Source organism: Salmo salar, chromosome 15 (genome assembly GCF_965601325.2).
Source record: "Salmo salar chromosome 15, fSalSal1, whole genome shotgun sequence".
NCBI lineage: Eukaryota > Metazoa > Chordata > Actinopteri > Salmoniformes > Salmonidae > Salmo > Salmo salar.
Genome location: NC_138305.1, coordinates 107,272,693 through 107,292,064, shown reverse-complemented (window position 1 = coordinate 107,292,064; position 19,372 = coordinate 107,272,693). Strand labels below are relative to the sequence as shown.

General features: G+C 44.8%; 1 protein-coding gene and 1 long non-coding RNA gene across 6 annotated transcripts in view; one reads left to right on the top strand and one right to left on the bottom strand.

Moving 5' to 3' along the window:
* Positions 1-404: 404 nt before the first annotated feature.
* LOC106572867 (uncharacterized) lies at positions 405-3,498 on the bottom strand. 2 transcript variants are annotated; one of them, XR_014380729.1, is made up of 4 exons: positions 2,849-3,498; positions 2,341-2,498; positions 2,050-2,257; positions 405-1,866 (listed from the first exon to the last, which is right to left on the bottom strand). It is a non-coding gene; the product is annotated as an uncharacterized LOC106572867 (long non-coding RNA). The 2 variants fall into 2 exon arrangements; XR_014380728.1 differs by having other exon boundaries at positions 2,341-3,498.
* Positions 3,499-3,520: 22 nt separating this feature from the next.
* Positions 3,521-19,372, top strand: part of nfyal (nuclear transcription factor Y, alpha, like) — a 28,872-nt gene continuing 13,020 nt past the window's right edge. Inside the window, exons 1-5 of one of the 4 annotated variants that reach the window (XM_014147396.3) lie at positions 3,521-3,791; positions 9,292-9,402; positions 16,911-16,994; positions 17,492-17,638; positions 17,808-18,008. In XM_014147396.3, the coding sequence (XP_014002871.1) occupies positions 9,325-9,402; positions 16,911-16,994; positions 17,492-17,638; positions 17,808-18,008 (510 nt within the window). In that variant the 5' untranslated portion in view covers positions 3,521-3,791; positions 9,292-9,324. 4 annotated transcript variants of the gene reach the window in all.

Here is a 19,372-nt window from a genome sequence, read left to right as displayed (position 1 = left end):
GCAATACAGCTTTATTTGTCCATTGTGAAACAGACATATGCAATGTTTCATCCAACCTGTATTTGGTTTGTACATTACTATACCCACATTTGCACAGGGTTGAAATTAGCTAAATCTCAATTGGCAGAGCCAAGCCGTAATGTAGCTGCTAAAACACTGGGAAGACACTCGTTCTGAATGATTCATTCATATTTAACTCATGAAGGTTTTATGTATTGAGATTTGAAAGGTGACACTTCTTACATTTTTTAAATGGCTGTATAAAGTAATAATACAATGTGAGGCCGTTCTGGAATCATTGCATCTTTTGTATCTGCTGTGTAGTTAAATATATTTGAGGTGATTTTTGCTTTGGGTTATTGGCTAATAAATCAACTTGTTCCTAGAAGTTTTCTGCTCATATATATTGCTTAAGAGTAGATTTTATTTTGTTAACGTTCAGAAAAACAACGTGATGATACAAGAATGTAAAATCAAACCATCAGATAATTGGTAAATAATGTGGCATTATCAGTCTCATCTTTAAATAAAGGTTGTATATTACTGCATTACAGAGAAATCATCAACAGGCCATGTGCTGTTATAATCTCCACCCGGCACAGCCAGAAGAGGACTGGCCACCCCTCATAGCCTGGTTCCTATCTAGGTTTCTTCCTAGGCTTTGGTCTTTCTAGGGAGTTTTTCCTAGCCACCGTGCTTCTGCACTGTTTGGGGTTTTAGGCTGGGTTTCTGTACAGCACTTTGAGATATCAGCTGATGTAAGAAGGGCTATATAAATACATTTGAACATATAAACATCTCAACTTCAGAGTCGGCACAGGAAGTTTCCCTCAGAAGAAAATAACTATTTTCCATTCTGTACCACAGGCCAGAGCTTTGTAGACCGCATTAGTTCCTCCACTTCTTCCTCTGATAACACTGTTCCATCTCTCCATCTGCTCGTCTTTCTCCTCAACCTTCTCCGACACATTGTCCTCTGGATCTTTCTCCTCTTCCTCCTCCCACTCCTCTCTAGAGTTATCTTGTCCTGAGGTGCGTCTGCTGTGCAGGGTGGGTAAGGTTGAGAGCGGGTGGGTAGTGAGGCCAGAGGAGCAGGGCTGTTTCCAATAGTCATGGATCTAGGGCAATCCTCCCCTCCCTGGGTATCAGACTTTGGCTGGTCAGGAGGACCAAGGCACCGGTGCCACTTCCTTTGGATGGCATGGCTAGTGTGCTACTGCTGCTGTGGCCAGAGCCAGGCAGCTGCTGACTACCCTGTCCCACCTCCACCCCCAGGTAGGACTTGCTGCCTACCCAGTTCCTCCAACCCCAGGTAGGACCTGTTGCCTACCCAGTCCCTCTGTTCCTCCACCCCCAGGTAGGGCCTGCTACCTACCTGGTCCCTCCACCCCCAGGTAGGGCCTGCTGCCTACCCCGTCCCCCTGTAAGACCTGCTGCCTTCCCTGTCCCCGTTCCTCCACCACCAGGTAGGGCCTGCTGCCTACCCTGTCCCTCCACCCCCAGGTAGGTCCCACTGCTGCCTCCCCTGTCCCACCTCCAGGTAGGTCCCACTCCTGCCTCCCCTGTCCCACCTCCAGGTAGGGCCTGCTGCCTACCCTGTCCCACCTCCAGGTAGGGCCTGCTGCCTACCCTGTCCCCCTGTTCCTCCACCCCCAGGTAGGTCCCGCTGCTGCTTCCCCTGTCCCACCTCTAGGTAGGACCTGCTGTCTCAGCCTGGCCCACACGCTGGAGTCCTGTTTAGCTTTCCTCTCTGGGGTGGGGATGAACTTGCTCCGGAGGACTCTGAGGAAGATGTCACGATGGAAGGAGAAGCCCTCAGCCAGATGGCCAACGGTCCATTCCTCTGGTAGCTCCTGCTTCAGATACCTGGGGTGCAGTCATTGAGACATTGGTGTGGTTGGTCGTTGAGGCAAAACATTCACAAAGTTGCAGATAGAAATGTAAGAAATAAAGCTAACATGACTCCCTCTTCTACCTGACAGACCATCAAACATGTCATACACATTACATTTCTTTCTGAATATTTAGTAATATTTCACCCTTCTTCACCTGATCTGTTCCATGGCGTCCCAGCTCAGCCTCCTCTCTGGAGCTTCTTCACCTGATCTGTCTCCATGGCGTCCCAGCTCAGCCTCCTCTCTGGAGCTTCTTCACCTGATCTGTTCCATGGCGTCCCAGCTCAGCCTCCTCTCGGAGCTTCTTCACCTGATCTTCTACATGGTGTCCCAGCTCAGCCTCCTCTCTGGAGCTTCTTCACCTGATCTGTCCTGGCGCCCAGCCAGCCTCCTCCGGGCTCCCCGTCCCAGGGCCCGCTCAGCCTCCTCTCTGGAGCTTCTTCACCTGATCTGTTCCATGGCGTCCCAGCTCAGCCTCCTCACTGGAGCTTCTTCACCTGATCTTCTACATGGCGTCCCAGTTCAGCCTCCTCACTGGAGCTTTAGACTCAGTCAGCTGTCTCCTGACTCTATGGTACTTCACCGTCCTGTCTCCTCTCTTCACTGAAAACAGGGAAGGTGACAGTCGGCATTAGGCCTAGAGTGTGGAGTGATGACTTGATAATATCATATATTTATCTTAGATGCAGTGTGGACCGATCACTGACAGGGTGAAAGTGGCTAGTGTACCATGTAAGCTACCATTGTGGCAGTGCTTTTAACCAGCACATCAACATGTCATTCCGCTACAGTAACAGGTATCGTACATTAGGATAGGCACCCTTCAATAGCCTGGTGGTCCCAGATCAGTTTGCGTTACCAAATGTCTCATGGTGGTTGTCAGAAAGACCGCTTAAACAGATGTGGAACCAGGCTATGCCTATGGTTCAGTTTTAGGATAGATGTTTCTCAACTGAGCCCAGCCTGGACCTTGTCACCCATATCTTCTTCCAACCTCCTCCCTCCCACTGTCTTTGTGGGCCGAGGCCCTGTGTGTCTGCCTCGGTTCCATCCAGGCATCGCTGCTTGCATGTCGATAGCTTCTTGTAGACACTGTGGGTCAGTGACAGTGTGCCAAGCCTGGAGGCTATCAGATAGACCTGAAGGCTCACCGCTGGTTACCAGACACTACTTGAACAAAACTCTAAATCTGGCTGATTTGTTTCCCCCCTGGTCTTCTATTCAGTCAGATCTAGCTAAAAAGGTAACCTAACAGAAATAAACCCAATGCAATGGAAAGTAACCTTGGCTTGTATACAGAGCCGAACGCCATAGCTATCAAGATGCATACTCATTTCCGCTAACTTAAATCCATTTAATTAACATATCACAACGTGTTCAACAACAACCAGGTGTCTAGCTAACATGGATAGACAAAATTAAACACTTTTATTCAACTAAGTAAGATTCTCCTGCTGGACCAGATATAATTTGCTTATAAATATCTGTCTATGCCTGCTTATCTCGTGGAAACAATGTGGCACTTCCGCAAACATTCTCGTCACCAGTCCCAAACACAGCCTACATCTCCACACACTGCCACCTACTGGAGTGGGGTATAAAAATAGTATCTACTTGTTCCAAAAAATACCAGACAACAAACCATACATTTCCTAAATGCATTGATATATTTTTTTATTTTTACAAATTGATTCAGTGGTAACGCTTGTTAATAGAGAGTACGTACTAAAATAAATACCGGGTGGTAGATCGGCCATTTTTGTCTAAAAGATCACATGCATCACTTCGACATTCGCTGTTGTTTCATTTGCGCCATTTTGTCCGCTCACTTTGGTGATTGGGCTTCAGAAGCCTGTACTGGAGCCAATCAGAGGGACACCGGACAGCGGAGACACGGTAAGACAAGTCCGATTGAAGGCTATGCTAGTTGTCGACACGGATTGGTTTGTCATTGACCAACCAAATTACTAACTCTACAAAAATACAGGAATCGAATGTTTTAAATTACGAAGTCTTAATGATTTTCCACTATGATGTTAGTAAAACTAATTAATTGCTAGTCAGTCTACTGGCGCGACCGAGATAGAGTTGCACGATAAATGCAATGTTGGGTTTTTGAATGAAGCCAATAAATAATGGTGTCGTTTTTGTAAAGCAAGCTAATGATATAAGCGAACATGCATGTATTTCCGACATGCCTCCTCTCTGTATGTGAGACTTTCTACAGACTACCGTAGTTGTTTACTTGCTAGCTAGTAAACTATCCAGTTAGCTAACTAAGATCACATGTTCGCCTTTTAACAAGCTAACTAACGTTAGTTGTGTACAGTACCTAGCGAAACGTTTTACTAGCAACAGTATCAAACAAAGACTGAAGGTTTTGTAAGCTACAGTAATTGTTAACTAGCTAGAACAAAGACAAAACTCGGCGCAGCAATACGCCCTTCAACAAATGTAGCTAGCTTTTGTATTGATTTGCTGCATGTGTTGTATGCAGGCCATTCTGCATTTGCTGCATGTGTTGTATGCAGGCCATTCTGCAGCCAGTGGTCGGCAGATGGCGATATTGAGTCGTTTAATTTTGCTGTCTGAACACATTGTATGCAGCCGGCAATACATTCGTATCTAAAACATTCTCAATTCAGGCTGCATAAGCTTCTATTTCCTAAACTTTTATTTAATGTGACAAAATATGCATACTTTCCTTATGAAACACAATTTTCCACCACCAGTGGACTAAATGCTAATCCCGATGTTTAGCAGTTGGTACATCAACATGTAAACTGAGTAGTGCCTCACTACAGACAATTGTAGTGTTTAATGCAAGATGGACAGTCTCTCCTCAGAGATCGCATTGGTTTTGGGAGATTGCAAAATATAACCTTTTCATTCAAGACAGTTTCAGTTGTTTACTTGCTTGCTAGTAAACTATCCAGTTAGCTAACTAAGATCATATTTTGGCCTTTTCTCAAGCTAACTAACGTTAGCTGTGTACAGTACCTAGCGAAACGTTTTGCTAGCAACAGTATCAAACAAAGACTGACGGTTTCAGTTGATAATAAAACATGTTTAGTTACTTTTTCCTCAACTTCTTTCTCTAATTTATTTTTCCAAGGGCTCCCGAGTGGCGCAGCGGTCTAAGGCACTGTATCTCAGTGCTCGTGGTGTCACTACAGACCCTGGTTCGATTCCAGGCTATATCATGACCGGCTGTGATTGGGAGTCTGTAGGGCTGCGCACAATTTTCCCAGCGTCGTTAGGTTTTGGCCGGGGTAGGCCGTCATTGTAAATAAGAATTCGTTCTTATTAACTGACTTGCCTAGTTAAATAAAATAACTTCATTGCAAGTCAAGCTAGCTTGCAGAGATAAGTGTCATTAATGTTACCATCACAATACACTTAGGGTGTGTTTGTAAATTCATTAGTTATTCTGCGCTCTGGCACACACGAGAGTGCTCAGAAATCAGAGTAGATAGCCAGAGTGAATTTACGAACGCACCCTTAGAAGCAAGGCAACAGTCATGTAATATAATTGGCAACCAATGTGTATTATTTAACATTTAAAATAGTACTCACTTATAGGAATGGGTAATTGTTTACAATTTGCTAGCTATCCAATAAAACCATCGCCGAAGACCACATATTTTCCATATACTTCTGTGGTTTAGTCGTTTCCTGTTCTTTGGACTCTGGCTAGACTGATGACAGAGCAAAGTTAGTAAAAATGGAAAGTATGCAGAGTCTGTCTCGCAATGGGGCTTTCAACCTGCGAGGGGGCGTTGCAATTGAAATGAATGACATCCGGTGCAACATAACTGAGTGCCCATGGTTAATGTGAACAAGGCATAAAGCAGCGCTGTATCACATTAGTGGAAACCAAGACTGTTCTCATGGCTGGTCTGCCGGTTTTTGACTAGCAGAAGTTACCTTTTGTTGCAGGTTAGGAGAATGAGGTTAAAGTTAAAAGAGACGGGATTCACCCTAACCGTAGGGGTTCCAGGATTATTTCCAGCGACATCGCAAACTGTTTTAGAGACTGACGACGGACAGGGTCTGGTAGTGCTCCAGTTCTCCCTGTCAGAATAAGCAACAGAGGACTTGGAAATCATATCGACTCCTGTAGAAATGGCACTTTGGTTATTGTGAGTAACCTAGTTCAGGGTCCTCTAACTCCACCTTCTAGTGAGTTTATACAAACTGTCATTTCCTACCATTCTAAAAGATTGGAGACTGTCAGAAAATGTGGTTGTAACGTTCATTATTTGATTGTTATTCCATTGGTTACCTCGAGGCAGTGGCCCACACTCATTTGAATGTGGCGCTTTTAAATGTTCGAGGAATCATAAGTAAAAACCTTATCTTGTGAATGACCTCTTTACTGAGCGCAAAGTTGATTGCATGTTTCTCACTGAAACATGGCTGTCATCCGACTAGTGCCGCTCTTATTGAAGCCTCCCCCTGGACTACAACTTTTCATACTTTATCGGAAAACGGGTGGGGGGACAGCCTCTATTTTTACTAATGCTCTCAGCTGTAAGGACATTTCATTTGGCAACTTTGGGTATTTTGAGCATCATGCTATACTGTTTAAATGTCAGCTACCAGTGCTGGCTATAACCCTGTACAGGCCAACAAAGTACTGCCCCACTTTCTTTACTGGTTTCTCTGAACTATTGTCTGTTGTCCTTGAGAACTATGATATAGTCATTGTGTTGAGCGATTTTAATATTCATGTTGACAGACTGACTCCAAGGCCATTTGAATTTATGTTTTTTTCTCTATGGACTTTATCCAAAATGTTACTGGGCCTAGCCATAACTACAGCCATACTCTGGACCTGGTTATTACCAAGAGGCTTTCTACTGGGCCCAGCCATAACTACAGCCATACTCTGGACCTGGTTATTACCAAGAGGCTTTCTACTGGGCCCAGCCATAACTACAGCCATACTCTGGACCTGGTTATTACCAAGAGGCTTTCTACTGGGCCCAGCCATAACTACAGCCATACTCTGGACCTGGTTATTACCAAGAGGCTTTCTACTGGGCCCAGCCATAACTACAGCCATACTCTGGACCTGGTTATTACCAAGAGGCTTTCTACTGGGCCCAGCCATAACTACAGCCATACTCTGGACCTGGTTATTACCAAGAGGCTTTCTACTGGGCCCAGCCATAACTACAGCCATACTCTGGACCTGGTTATTACCAAGAGGCTTTCTACTGGGCCCAGCCATAACTACAGCCATACTCTGGACCTGGTTATTACCAAGGGGCTTTCTACTGGGCCCAGCCATAACTACAGCCATACTCTGGACCTGGTTATTACCAAGAGGCTTTCTACTGGGCCCAGCCATAACTACAGCCATACTCTGGACCTGGTTATTACCAAGAGGCTTTCTACTGGGCCCAGCCATAACTACAGCCATACTCTGGACCTGGTTATTACCAAGGGGCTTTCTACTGGGCCCAGCCATAACTACAGCCATACTCTGGACCTGGTTATTACCAAGGGGCTTTCTATTGACATGTCCTCTATTGTTGATGTTGCTTTATCTGATCAACACTGTATTTTTTTACTACCTTGTTTCCCATAGCACAGGGTAATACTGAATACATTATTAAGAAGCACTATCTTACCTCTGAAGTTGCTACAGATTTGATTGTGTATGAACAATACACCATCACCTATTCTGCCTTCCTCTTGTGATGATTTAGTTGATAACTTTAATAACAAATTAAGGGCAACCACTGATGCCATAGCTCCAGTAAGGTTGAAAAAGGACACATCTAAACAGAGGATGAGTGAGGAAACAAATCAATTAAAGAGAAATTGCAGAAAGACAGAGCGAAAGTGGAAAAAGTCAAAGTTGCAGGTCCATTATGATATTCTGAGAGAGCAATTTAGCATATATAACGCAATTAGAAATGCCAGACGGGGTTACCCTGGCGTGATGTTTTGATAACCATGTAAATCTCTCTCGGACAAGGTGACTTTTAACAATATATTTGACTCTATTTACTCTCAGATTCAAAAATCCTATGTAGACATCATGCAAAACTACAAATCCCAGCCAGCTCTTGCACGTCATCTCTAGCGGACACCTTTGCTAACAGGTATTTTGTCAATTTAAAACTTGCACAAGACAGTTCACAGAATTCTCCATTTAATTTTTTTTTGCCAATTTATTCATTACTACATGTAGCTAACATTATATAGTTAATCCAGAGATTTCATTTTTTTACCTTGCCTCCATTCGGCAGTCTCGTCCAGATTATCATGGGATTTATAGTTCTTTATGACAGCCACTTTAGCACCAAATTTTTTTGGGGGGTAAATACAGGCAAATATATTGATTAAAAGTCAAGTTGTGCTAGACAGATTTACACGGTTATCAAAACGTCACGTCAGGGTAAGCCTACACGAATCACAGCCCTTATTTTAAGTGTTTCTAAACTCTCCTATGGGGAAAAATTAATGGTGGAAGGGGAAAAAAACGATTGGAACCATTTCCCTGTTTGACCACTAGGTTTTATGGGTATTATGACTCATACTGTGGTAGTCTATACACAACATCCGGGAGTAACCCAAGATAGACCAGAGCCTGTAGTTTCCAATGGGCGCAAACTAAACATAGTGGGCAGAACAAGCAAAGAGGTGGGCAGAGCCAAGCATGAGCTAGCGAGATCCTTTTGGAACGTTCTAGCATTTTATGTGCATATTTACATCAGGGAACGCCAACTCTGAAGTGCACGTGTGCAGTAACTCAATTCGCCCTTGCACTCCTTTTAAAAAATCATTTTTTTTGTATATTTTTTTTTACTTTTGGCAAAGGTGAAAGTCTACAAAACGTAGTCCACTCTTTTTTGTTACATGTTTTGGAAACCGAAAACTGCATTGACATCAAATGTTTCATTGAGGAGAAAATTTGCTAAATGTTCACCCAAATCCACCTCGCTCCATCTTCTCCCACAGCCGGCCACTGGACTTCCCCTCATCCCCATATTTGGTAGTGAGTGGAAACGGCAACCGAATGCACATTTTCTATTTTCCGGTGAAATATCTGGCTCATTGTTCTGGCTCATTGTTCTATCTATGCTAGCATGGTGGTGGAAAATGGTGTTTCATTGCCACTAACGTTAGCGCAATTACATACCACCTGTTCCCATAGACTTCCAGTCATTGAGCCAACAACTATCCATTTAAAAGCGCGTCTTGGCAGAAACATATATGACTAAATGTAAAAAAATTGCAGCGGTGGCAACAATGGGCCTCCGCTGCTAAATGAATATAGGGAAAGCACTGTCATAGACTATTATTGCGTTTGTGACCCTAACCTTGGTATTGACATCCCAACCTGCTTCACATTTTATTGACAGAACTCTGTAATTAACAGGAAGTGACAATAACAGGAAGTGACTAGCTGACCATGGAGTACACCACCGCCACCACCTCGACTGGGGAGCAGATAGTCGTGCAGACATCCAATGGACAGATACAACAACAGGTGGGTAACTATCTACTATGAGCTGCTGCTGGTTTGAATGAATTCATGTTCAAACCTCTCAATCAGTTCGGCCTTAAAATCATATCTAGATTTTTTTCTAATTTATGGGTGATTTAACAATATATATCTTGATCTTGAAAAAAAAATTGTTGTACAATTTAAAAGGTCAAATACACTGCATTTCAAACAGTCCGCAATAATCGAATGAATTCGGAGCTGATGAAATGTATACCTAGGCTAAATATAAGCCTTCCACAACCATAACACCCACTAATAATGTAATAGTTTAACCTGCTTTTTGGCAATAATAACTGATCTGGCTTTCAAGTCGGTTTCTGAAAATGCCCTTTTTTGTTCCAAATGTAACCAGAACCATGCATAATGCATATTCACTAATAATGACCTACTTTGTGTAGCAGGCATTATAGAAAATTAACACAGGTCTCATAAACAATCTCTCAAACATAAGCCCATGTGCTAGTGAGTAGCCAGCTAATTTTTATATTCCGACTTGGACCTATTTGCTCGCTAACAAGGTAGAACAGTTGAATTGTTATGAAGGCACTCTTTTGTCCGTCTCCCAAATGTTTGAACAGCATGCAAGCAATTTTGAAGAGTTAAGACATAACATTTTAAACTATTTTTATTTATTTTTTTACTTCTCCCCGTTACAGTAAAATAATTATGTTGGACCAAACCTCAAATTCAAATAGTGAGTTGAAACCGCTCATCAGAGAGCAAGAAGTGATCTCTCATCTGATGTCAGGGGGAGGGGCTTGGTGTGTGTGTGTTTGTGTGCACCTTCCTATTTACAATCACAGCACAGAAGGAGACGAGACAACAACAAAAAAAGACATGAGAACAAGTGGACACAAACACTCATAAAAAGGAAAATAAACTAGATTGTTGCGATACAGGCATTTAGACTGAGAAGCAGCGTAGAACACTATGTGCAGTTGATTTTTACCTCAGCGCTAGTTCAAACACCGGCTCCATCGCCGCACCGAACTAAAAAACATGTCCCTTTCTCTTTGGAAGAGCGGGGATAGCGTGTCATCTGAAACCACGCACAGCGCCTTGTCGGACTTCTGATGATAGATAGTTCGGCAGCCTCTGGTGAGGGTGAAGCGCGCCTCTGTTTCATGCACTGCGCCAGAGCAGTTCTTCCACTGTCAGGAGAAATGTAATATGTTAATTGTTGCTTCGCTACACAATCATGGCCTCGGATTCGCAGGTGGACGCGTTAGAACAGACCCAGTATCTGTTTCTGTTGTGGCAGAAATGCTAAAAGCCTCATGGGTAGTGTAGTTTTTGGTGCTCTTTGAAACCAGCAACTGATGGTGAATACACGACATCACAACAGAGAGGTTAAAACATTCAGAATCGATGGACGCTACATTTATTAAAAAAATTCATTTAAAAAAAGAAGCATTGTTTTGCAATCCCCAGAGAAAATTGAAAGTCTACGTTGCATCTCATGGTTTGTGAAGTAGATGAACACCTGGTAACAGAACAATGACTGTAGATTAGATTAATTTACATTTTATTGATTTGACCTTTTATTTAACTAGGCAAGTCCGTTAAGAACAAATTCTTATTTTACAATGACGGCCTAGGAACAGTGCCTTGTTAATAATAATAATAACTGCCTTGTAATTAATTAGTCACATGCACAGGGTCGCAGATGCAGGGTACATTGAAATTCTTAAGCACCGAGCTCCAACGGTGCCAGTCAAAAAAAAAAAAGAGAAGTGAATGAAATGCCAAATTAATTTGGTTAAGATGGTGTCTCATGGAGACATAACATCACAGAGTTTCTAAACCCAGAGGAATGCTTGCGAAACAGATCAAACAGACCAGGCTGGGGTTTGGGGGTTTTAGAAGTCAATGAGAGAAGTGAAAAATTCTTCCTTAGTTGTTCATTTTCTCGAAATCTAAATGCACAACCTAGATTGGAGCCAATGTCTTAAGTAGTTCAACATGTTATTACTCCAACCTTGTGAAAGTGACAAACTGACACGTTTGCATTTTCATCAAACACCGCTTTATATCGAAGGAGTGACTTTGTGTTGACGGCACGCAGTTCGGCGCGAGACGGGTTTCTACACATGTGCTTAGCTAGCCAACGTCTCCATGACACCGCCTACAAGTGTGATCGGGGAATTCTATTGGAGAAGGAGTTTTAGCCTTTCTTCATACTGTACTGTCTTTTTAATTTTTTTAATTGTATTTATTTATTTCACCTTTTATTTAACCAGGTAGGCTAGTTGAGAACAAGTTCTCATTTGTAACTGCGACCTGGCCAAGATAAAGCAAAGCAGTTCGACACATACAACAACACAGAGTTACACATGGAATAAACAAACATACAATCAATAATACAGTAGAAAAATATATATACAGCATGTGCAAATGAGGTAGGATAAGAGAGGTAAGGCAATGAATAGGCCATGGTGGAGAAGGAATTACAGTATGGGGATGAGGTAGATTGGATGGGCTATTTACAGATGAGGTATGTGCAGTGATCTGTGAGCTGCTCTGACAGCTGGTGCTTAAAGCTAGTGAGTGAGATATGAGTCTCCAGCTTCAGAGATTTTTGCAGTTCGTTCCAGTCATTGTCAGCAGAGAACTGGAAGGAGAGGCGGCCAAAGGAAGAATTGGCTTTGGGGGTGACCAGTGAGATATACCTGCTGGAGCGCGTGCTACGGGTGGGTGCTGCTATGGTGACCAGTGAGCTGAGATAAGGTGGGGCTTTACCTAGCAGAGACTTGTAGATGACCTGAAGCCAGTGGGTTTGGCGACGAGTATGAAGCGAGGGCCAGCCAACGAGAGCATACGGGTCGCAGTGGTGGGTAGTATATGGGGCTTTGGTGACAAAACGGATGGCACTGTGGTAGACTGCATCCAATTTCCTGAGTAGAGTGTTGGAGGCTATTTTGTAAATGACATTGCCAAAGTTGAGGATCGGTAGGATGGTCAGTTTTACGAAGGTATGTTTGGCAGCATGAGTGAAGGATGCTTTGTTGCGAAATAGGAAGCCGATTCTAGATTTAATTTTGGATTGGAGATGTTTAATGTGTGTCTGGAAGGAGAGTTTACAGTCTAACCAGACACCCAGGTATTTGTAGTTGTCCACGTATTCTAAGTCAGCGCCGTCCAGAGGAGTGATGCTGGACGGGTGAGCAGGTGCGGGCAGTGATCGATTCAATAGCATGCATTTAGTTTTACCTGCGTTTAAGAGCAGTTGGAGGCCACGGAAGGAGAGTTGTATGGCATTGAAGCTCGTCTGGAGGTTAGTTAACACAGTGTCCAAAGCGGAGCCAGAGGTATACAGAATGGTGTCGTCTGCATAGAGGTGGATCAGAGAATCACCAGCAGCGAGAGGTACATCATTGATGTATACAGAGAAGAGAGTCGGCCCGAGAATTGAACCCTGTGGCACCCCCATAGAGACTGCCAGAGGGCCGGACAACAGGCCCTCCGATTTGACACACTGAACTCTATCAGAGAAGTAGTTGGTAAACCAGGCGAGGCAATCATTTGAGAAACCAAGGCTGTCGAGTCTGCCAATAAGAATGTGGTGATTAACAGAGTCGAAAGCCTTGCCCAGGTTGATGAATACGGCTGCACAGTAATGTCTCTTATCGATGGCGGTTATAATGTCGTTTAGGACCTTGAGCATGGCTGAGATGCACCAGTGACCAGCTCTGAAACCAGATTGCATAGTGGAGAAGGTATGGTGGGATTCGAAATGGTCGGTAATCTGTTTGTTAACTTGGCTTTCGAAGACCTTAGAAATACAGTTTAGTATAGATATAGGTCTGTAGCAGTTTGGGTCTAGAGTGTCACCCCCTTTGAAGAGGGGGATGACCGCGGCAGCTTTCCAATCTTTGGGAATCTCAGACGATATGAAAGGTAGGTTGAACAGGCTAGTAATAGGGGTTGCAATAATTTCGGCAGATAATTTTAGAAAGAGAGGGTCCAGATTGACTAGCCCGGCTGATTTGTATGGGTCCAGATTTTGCAGCTCTTTCAGAACATCAGCTATCTGGATTTGGGTGAAGGCGAAATGGTTGGGGCTTTGGCTGGTTGCTGTGGAGGGTGCCGGGCAGTTGACCAGGGTAGGGGTAGCCAGGTGGAAAGCATGGCCAGCCGTAGAGAAATGCTTATCAAAATTCTCAATTATAGTGGATTTATCGGTGGTAACAGTGTTTCCTAGCCTCAGAGCAGTGGGCAGCTGGGAGGAGGTGCTCTTATTCTCAATGGACTTTACAGTGTCCCAGAACCTTTTTGAGTTAGTACTACAGGATGCAAATTTCTGTTTGAAAAATCTAGCCTTAGCTTTTCTAACTGACTGTCTATATTTGTTCCTAACTTCCCTGAAAAGTTGCATATCACGGGGGCTATTCGATGCTAATGCAGAACGCCACAGGATGTTTTTGTGCTGGTCAAGGGCAGACAGGTCTGGAGTGAACCAAGGACTATATCTATTCATAGTTCAACATTTTTTGAGGGGGGCATGCTTATTTAAGATGGTGGGGAAGGCACTTTTAAAGAATAGCCAGGCATCATCTACTGACGGGATGAGGTCAATGTCATTCCAGGATACCCCGGCCAGGTCGATTAGAAAGGCCTGCTCGCAGAAGTGTTTTAGGGAGCGTTTGACAGTGATGAGGGGTGGTCGTTTGGTCCCAGACCCATTACGGATGCAGGCAATGAGGCAGTGATCGCTGAGATCTTGATTGAAAACAGCAGAGGTGTATTTGGAGGGCGAGTTAGTTAGGATGATATCTATGAGGGTGCCCGTGTTTACGGCTTTGGGGTTGTACCTGGTAAGTTCATTGATCATTTATGTGAGATTGAGTGCATCAAGCTTAGATTGTAGGATGGCCGGGGTGTTAAGCATGTCCCAGTTTAGGTCACCTAGTAGCACGAGCACAGAAGATAGATGGGGAGCAATCAATTCACATATGGTATCGAGGGCACAGCTGGGGGCAGAGGGAGGTCTATAGCAAGCGGCAACAGTGAGAGACTTGTTTCTGGAAAGGTGAATTTTTAGAAGCTCGAATTGTTTTGGTACAGATGTTGCAGGCTATATGGTGTCCAGGGCACAGCTGGGGGCAGAGGGGGGTCTATAACATGCGCTGTTTGATCTACTCCAGGAAGTGATGTTGCAGGCTAGCTCTACTCCAGGAAGTGATGTTGCAGGCTAGCTCTACTCCAGGAAGTGATGTTGCAGGCTAGCTCTACTCCAGGAAGTGATGTTGCGGGCTAGCTCTACTCCAGGAAGTGACGTTGCAGGCTAGCTCCGTGCTGCTCGCTCTCATTGAGTTACTCAAGTTGAAGGCTGACCAGGGTACTGGAGGCTGCCATTAGCAACAACATTTTCCTTCGAACCTCTTCTGTGTGCGATTTATTATTATTTTTTATAGAATTTTATTTGTATATTTAATTTTTTTTTTTTTTTTAATCTTGTTTTTTATATATTTATTTTAGAATTAAATGTTTTATTAAATAATTGGTTCAAGTACACTATATATACAAAGGTATTTGGACACCCCTTCAAGTTAGTGGATTCGGCTATTTCAGCCACACCCGCTGCTGACAGGTGTATAAAATCAAGCACACACCGCCATGTAATTTCCATATACAAACATTGGCAGTAGAATGGCCTTACTGAACAGCTCAGTGACTTTCAACGTGGCACTGTCATAGGATGCCATCTTCAGTTCATCAGGTTTCTGCCCTGCTAGAGCGGCATCGGTCAACTGTAAGTGCTGTTATTGTGAAGTGGAAATGTCTAGGAGCAACAACGGCTCAGCCGCTAAGTGGTAGGCCACATAAGCTCACAGAATGGGACCGCCGAGCGCATAACGCATAAGAATCATCTGTCCTTGGTTGCAACACTCACTACCGAGTTCCAAACTGTCTCTGGAAGCAACGTCAGCACAATAACTGTTTGTCGGGAGCTTCATGAAGTGGGTTTCCGTGGCCGAGCAGCTGCACACAAGCCTAGGATCACCAGGCGCAATGCCAAGCATCAGCTGGAGTGGTGTAAAGCTCGCCACCATTGGACTCTGGAGCAGTGGAAACGCGTTCTCTGGAGTGATGAATCACGCTTCACCATCTGGTAGCCCGACGGAAGAATCTGGCTTTGGCGGATGCCAGGAGAAAGTTACCTGCCCGAATGCATAGTGCCAACTGTAAAGTTTGGTGGAGGAGGAATAATGGTCTGGGGCTGTTTTTCATGGTTTGGGCTAGACCCCTTAGTTCCAGTAAAGGGACATTTTAACACTGGCCTGCACAGAGCCCTGACCTTAACTCCATCGAACACTTTTAGGATGAATTGGAACACCGACTGCAAGCCGGGCCGAATCGCGCAACAATTGCACAACACCTCACTAATGCTCTTGTGGCTGAATGGAAGCAAGTCCCCGCAGCAATGTTCCAACATCTGATGGAAAGCCTTCCCAGAAGAGTGGAGGCTGTTATAGCAGCAAAGGGGGGACCAACTCCATATTAATGCCCATGATTTTGGAATGAGATGTTTGAAGAACAGGTGTCCACATACTTTTGGTCATGTAGTGTACATACCTCGAGTGCATTTAGAAGCAATTATTTATACTGTGATTGCCTTCTAAAACTTTAAAAAAATGTATTCTAAGATTGACCGCCATTTCCTGGTTGCTGAAATTCTAGTAGTTTGCCTAATTTCAGTTTGTGACACAACAAGCATGTATAGTGTAGAGATTCATTGTACTATCTAAACAGCTAGGAAATATCTTTTCAATAACCAAAAATATTGTATTTTTAGCTGTTTGAAGCTGGTCTACAAAACCGAAAGTAAAAGATGCAAAAAAAACGTAACTTTTTAAGAATGGGAAGCATAGAAATAGAGCACATAGAACAGATCTACCGCTTCTTAGACTTGCTTTCAACGAGAATGACAGCTCTATAAAACACATTTTCTATGTGAATTTGTGTGGGTCACCCAAAAATTTTATATATATTTAAATATTTTCATGCTAGATGTTTTCTAAGGCCCTTTTTCATCTGTTTGACCAGAAATCAAAGCCTTTGCTTATTCCTCATTTTTAGGATGGAAAATGGTTAAAAAAATGAATATATGCCTTAATAAAAATCTAAAAATCTTAGCGTTCATTTGACACCCAGTTTGGTGAATTTCACATGTTATTGCTCATGGGACATTTTACATGGAAATGCAATTATACTGCTTATTTTATCAAACAATTGTTATACCTCTCTGCGACCTCTGGGACGAGGCGTCTCTTGTTATACCTCTCTGGGACCTCTGGGACGAGGCGTCTCGTGTTATACGTCTCTGGGACCTCTGGGACGAGGCGTCTCGTGTTATGCAGAATCACTGATATCAACATCGCCTTGCTTCCCCAAATATATCTACTCGTGATGTGATCGAGGTTAGCGATTCTGCTCCTCGCCTTGCTCAAAGTGATCCAACGTATGCTTGCATGCTGCCTTGTCTGCAGACTCAGGGCACAGTGACGGCAGTGCAGCTGCAGAACGAGGCGGCCGTAATGACGGCCTCTGGCCAGCAGGTGCAGACACTCCAGGTAGTGGTGTGACCGCCGGCCTGACTGTCACTCAGTGTCACAGTGTACTTGCATGACCCTCGTCCACCCACCCATCTCAGTGCTCTGAGCGCCGCTAGCATGCTATTAGCCTATCGCTGTTCTGAACTACAATGTAACTCCTTTTTAATGGAGGTATCAACATTTTCAAACAATAATTCGGCCATCTTGTTGTTCATCGTATTTGACTCTGTTTTCCGCGTAGTGTCAACTCAAAGAGCTGGCTCCATTCCAAGTGTGTGTGTGTGTGTGTGTGTGTGTGTGTGTGTGTGTATTTATCATTTTATTTCCTAAAAGCAGGAATGCTTTGTCAGAAATGTCAATTCATACACCTGAATGGCATGCATGGCATTCTATGGCAACTCTGGCTGTGCCATGAAACGGTTACTTTATATGAAGCTATACATTGGATGATTTATATTGACAAATTAACAACCAAATGAAACAATGAACTTACCCCCCCCCCCCCCCCCCAACAGGTCCAGGGTCAGCCCCTGATGGTGCAGGTGAGCGGAGGGCAGTTGATCACGTCGTCAGGGCAACCCATCATGGTGCAGGCTATGGGTGGGGGACAGGGACAGACCATCATGCAAGTGCCTGTGTCTGGAGGACAGGGAGTACAACAGGTGAGAAATTGAAATATATTTACTAGAACCCATTCAATGAGGATGCAGTCAAATTGCAGTGGTCTTAGGGACTTGGCCCATTCTAGTAATCCTATTTCTTTGAGCCAGATTCAGGAGTTGGAATGATATTATGAACACATGCTATCATCTGATCATGTCTCACTGTCAGATCCAGCTACAGGGCGGACAGCAGATCCAGCTACAGGGCGGACAGCAGATCCAGCTGCAGAACGGCCAGATGTTACAGCTAGGGGGACAGCAGATCCAGCTGCAGAACGGCCAGATGTTACAGCTAGGGGGACAGCAGGGTCAAACACAACAGATCATCATCCAACAGCCACAACAAGCCATCACAGCCGGACAGAACCAGGTATATACACACACACACACACACACACACACACACACACACACACACACAGGCGCATGTACGCACATACACACACACACACACTCCCACACACACACAGGCGCATGTACGCACACACACACACACGCTCCCACACACACACGCTCCCACACACACACGCTCCCACACACACACGCTCCCACACATGCACAGGCGCATGTACACATACACACACACACACACAGGCGCATGTACACACACACATACTCCCACACACACACGGGCGCATGTACACATACACACACACACACATACACATACTCCCACACACACACAGGCGCATGCACACACTCTCTCACACACACAATCACAGGCGCATGTATGCGCACACACACACAATTAGTTAAACTTCCACGTGATGAACTACAAACCTCTCATTACGCACATTTGAGGTATGAGTAAGACCTGTGAGTGAGTGTGGAACCTCTGGTCTGTGTGTTCCTGTATGTAGAGTCAGGAGTGGCCCCGTACTGTGTGGTCCTGTATGTAGAGTCAGGAGTGGCCCCGTACTGTGTGGTCCTGTATGTAGAGTCGGGAGTGGCCCCGTACTGTGTGTTCCTGTATGTAGGGTCGGGAGTGGCCCCGTACTGTGTGTTCCTGTATGTAGGGTCAGGAGTGGCCCCGTACTGTGTGTTCCTGTATGTAGGGTCGGGAGTGGCCCCGTACTGTGTGTTCCTGTATGTAGGGTCGGGAGTGGCCCCGTACTGTGTGTTCCTGTATGTAGGGTCGGGAGTGGCCCCGTACTGTGTGTTCCTGTATGTAGGGTCGGGAGTGGCCCCGTACTGTGTGTTCCTGTATGTAGGGTCAGTAGTGGCCCCGTACTGTGTGTTCCTGTATGTAGGGTCAGGAGTTGCCCCGTACTGTGTGGTCCTGTATGTAGAGTCAGGAGTGGCCCCGTACTGTGTGGTCCTGTATGTAGAGTCAGGAGTGGCCCCGTACTGTGTGTTCCTGTATGTAGAGTCGGGAGTGGCCCCGTACTGTGTGTTCCTGTATGTAGAGTCGGGAGTGGCCCCGTACTGTGTGTTCCTGTATGTAGGGTCGGGAGTGGCCCCGTACTGTGTGTTCCTGTATGTAGGGTCAGGAGTGGCCCCGTACTGTGTGTTCCTGTAGGGGTCGGGAGTGGCCCCGTACTGTGTGTTCCTGTATGTAGGGTCGGGAGTGGCCCCGTACTGTGTGTTCCTGTATGTAGGGTCGGGAGTGGCCCCGTACTGTGTGTTCCTGTATGTAGGGTCAGTAGTGGCCCCGTACTGTGTGTTCCTGTATGTAGGGTCAGGAGTTGCCCCGTACTGTGTGGTCCTGTATGTAGAGTCAGGAGTGGCCCCGTA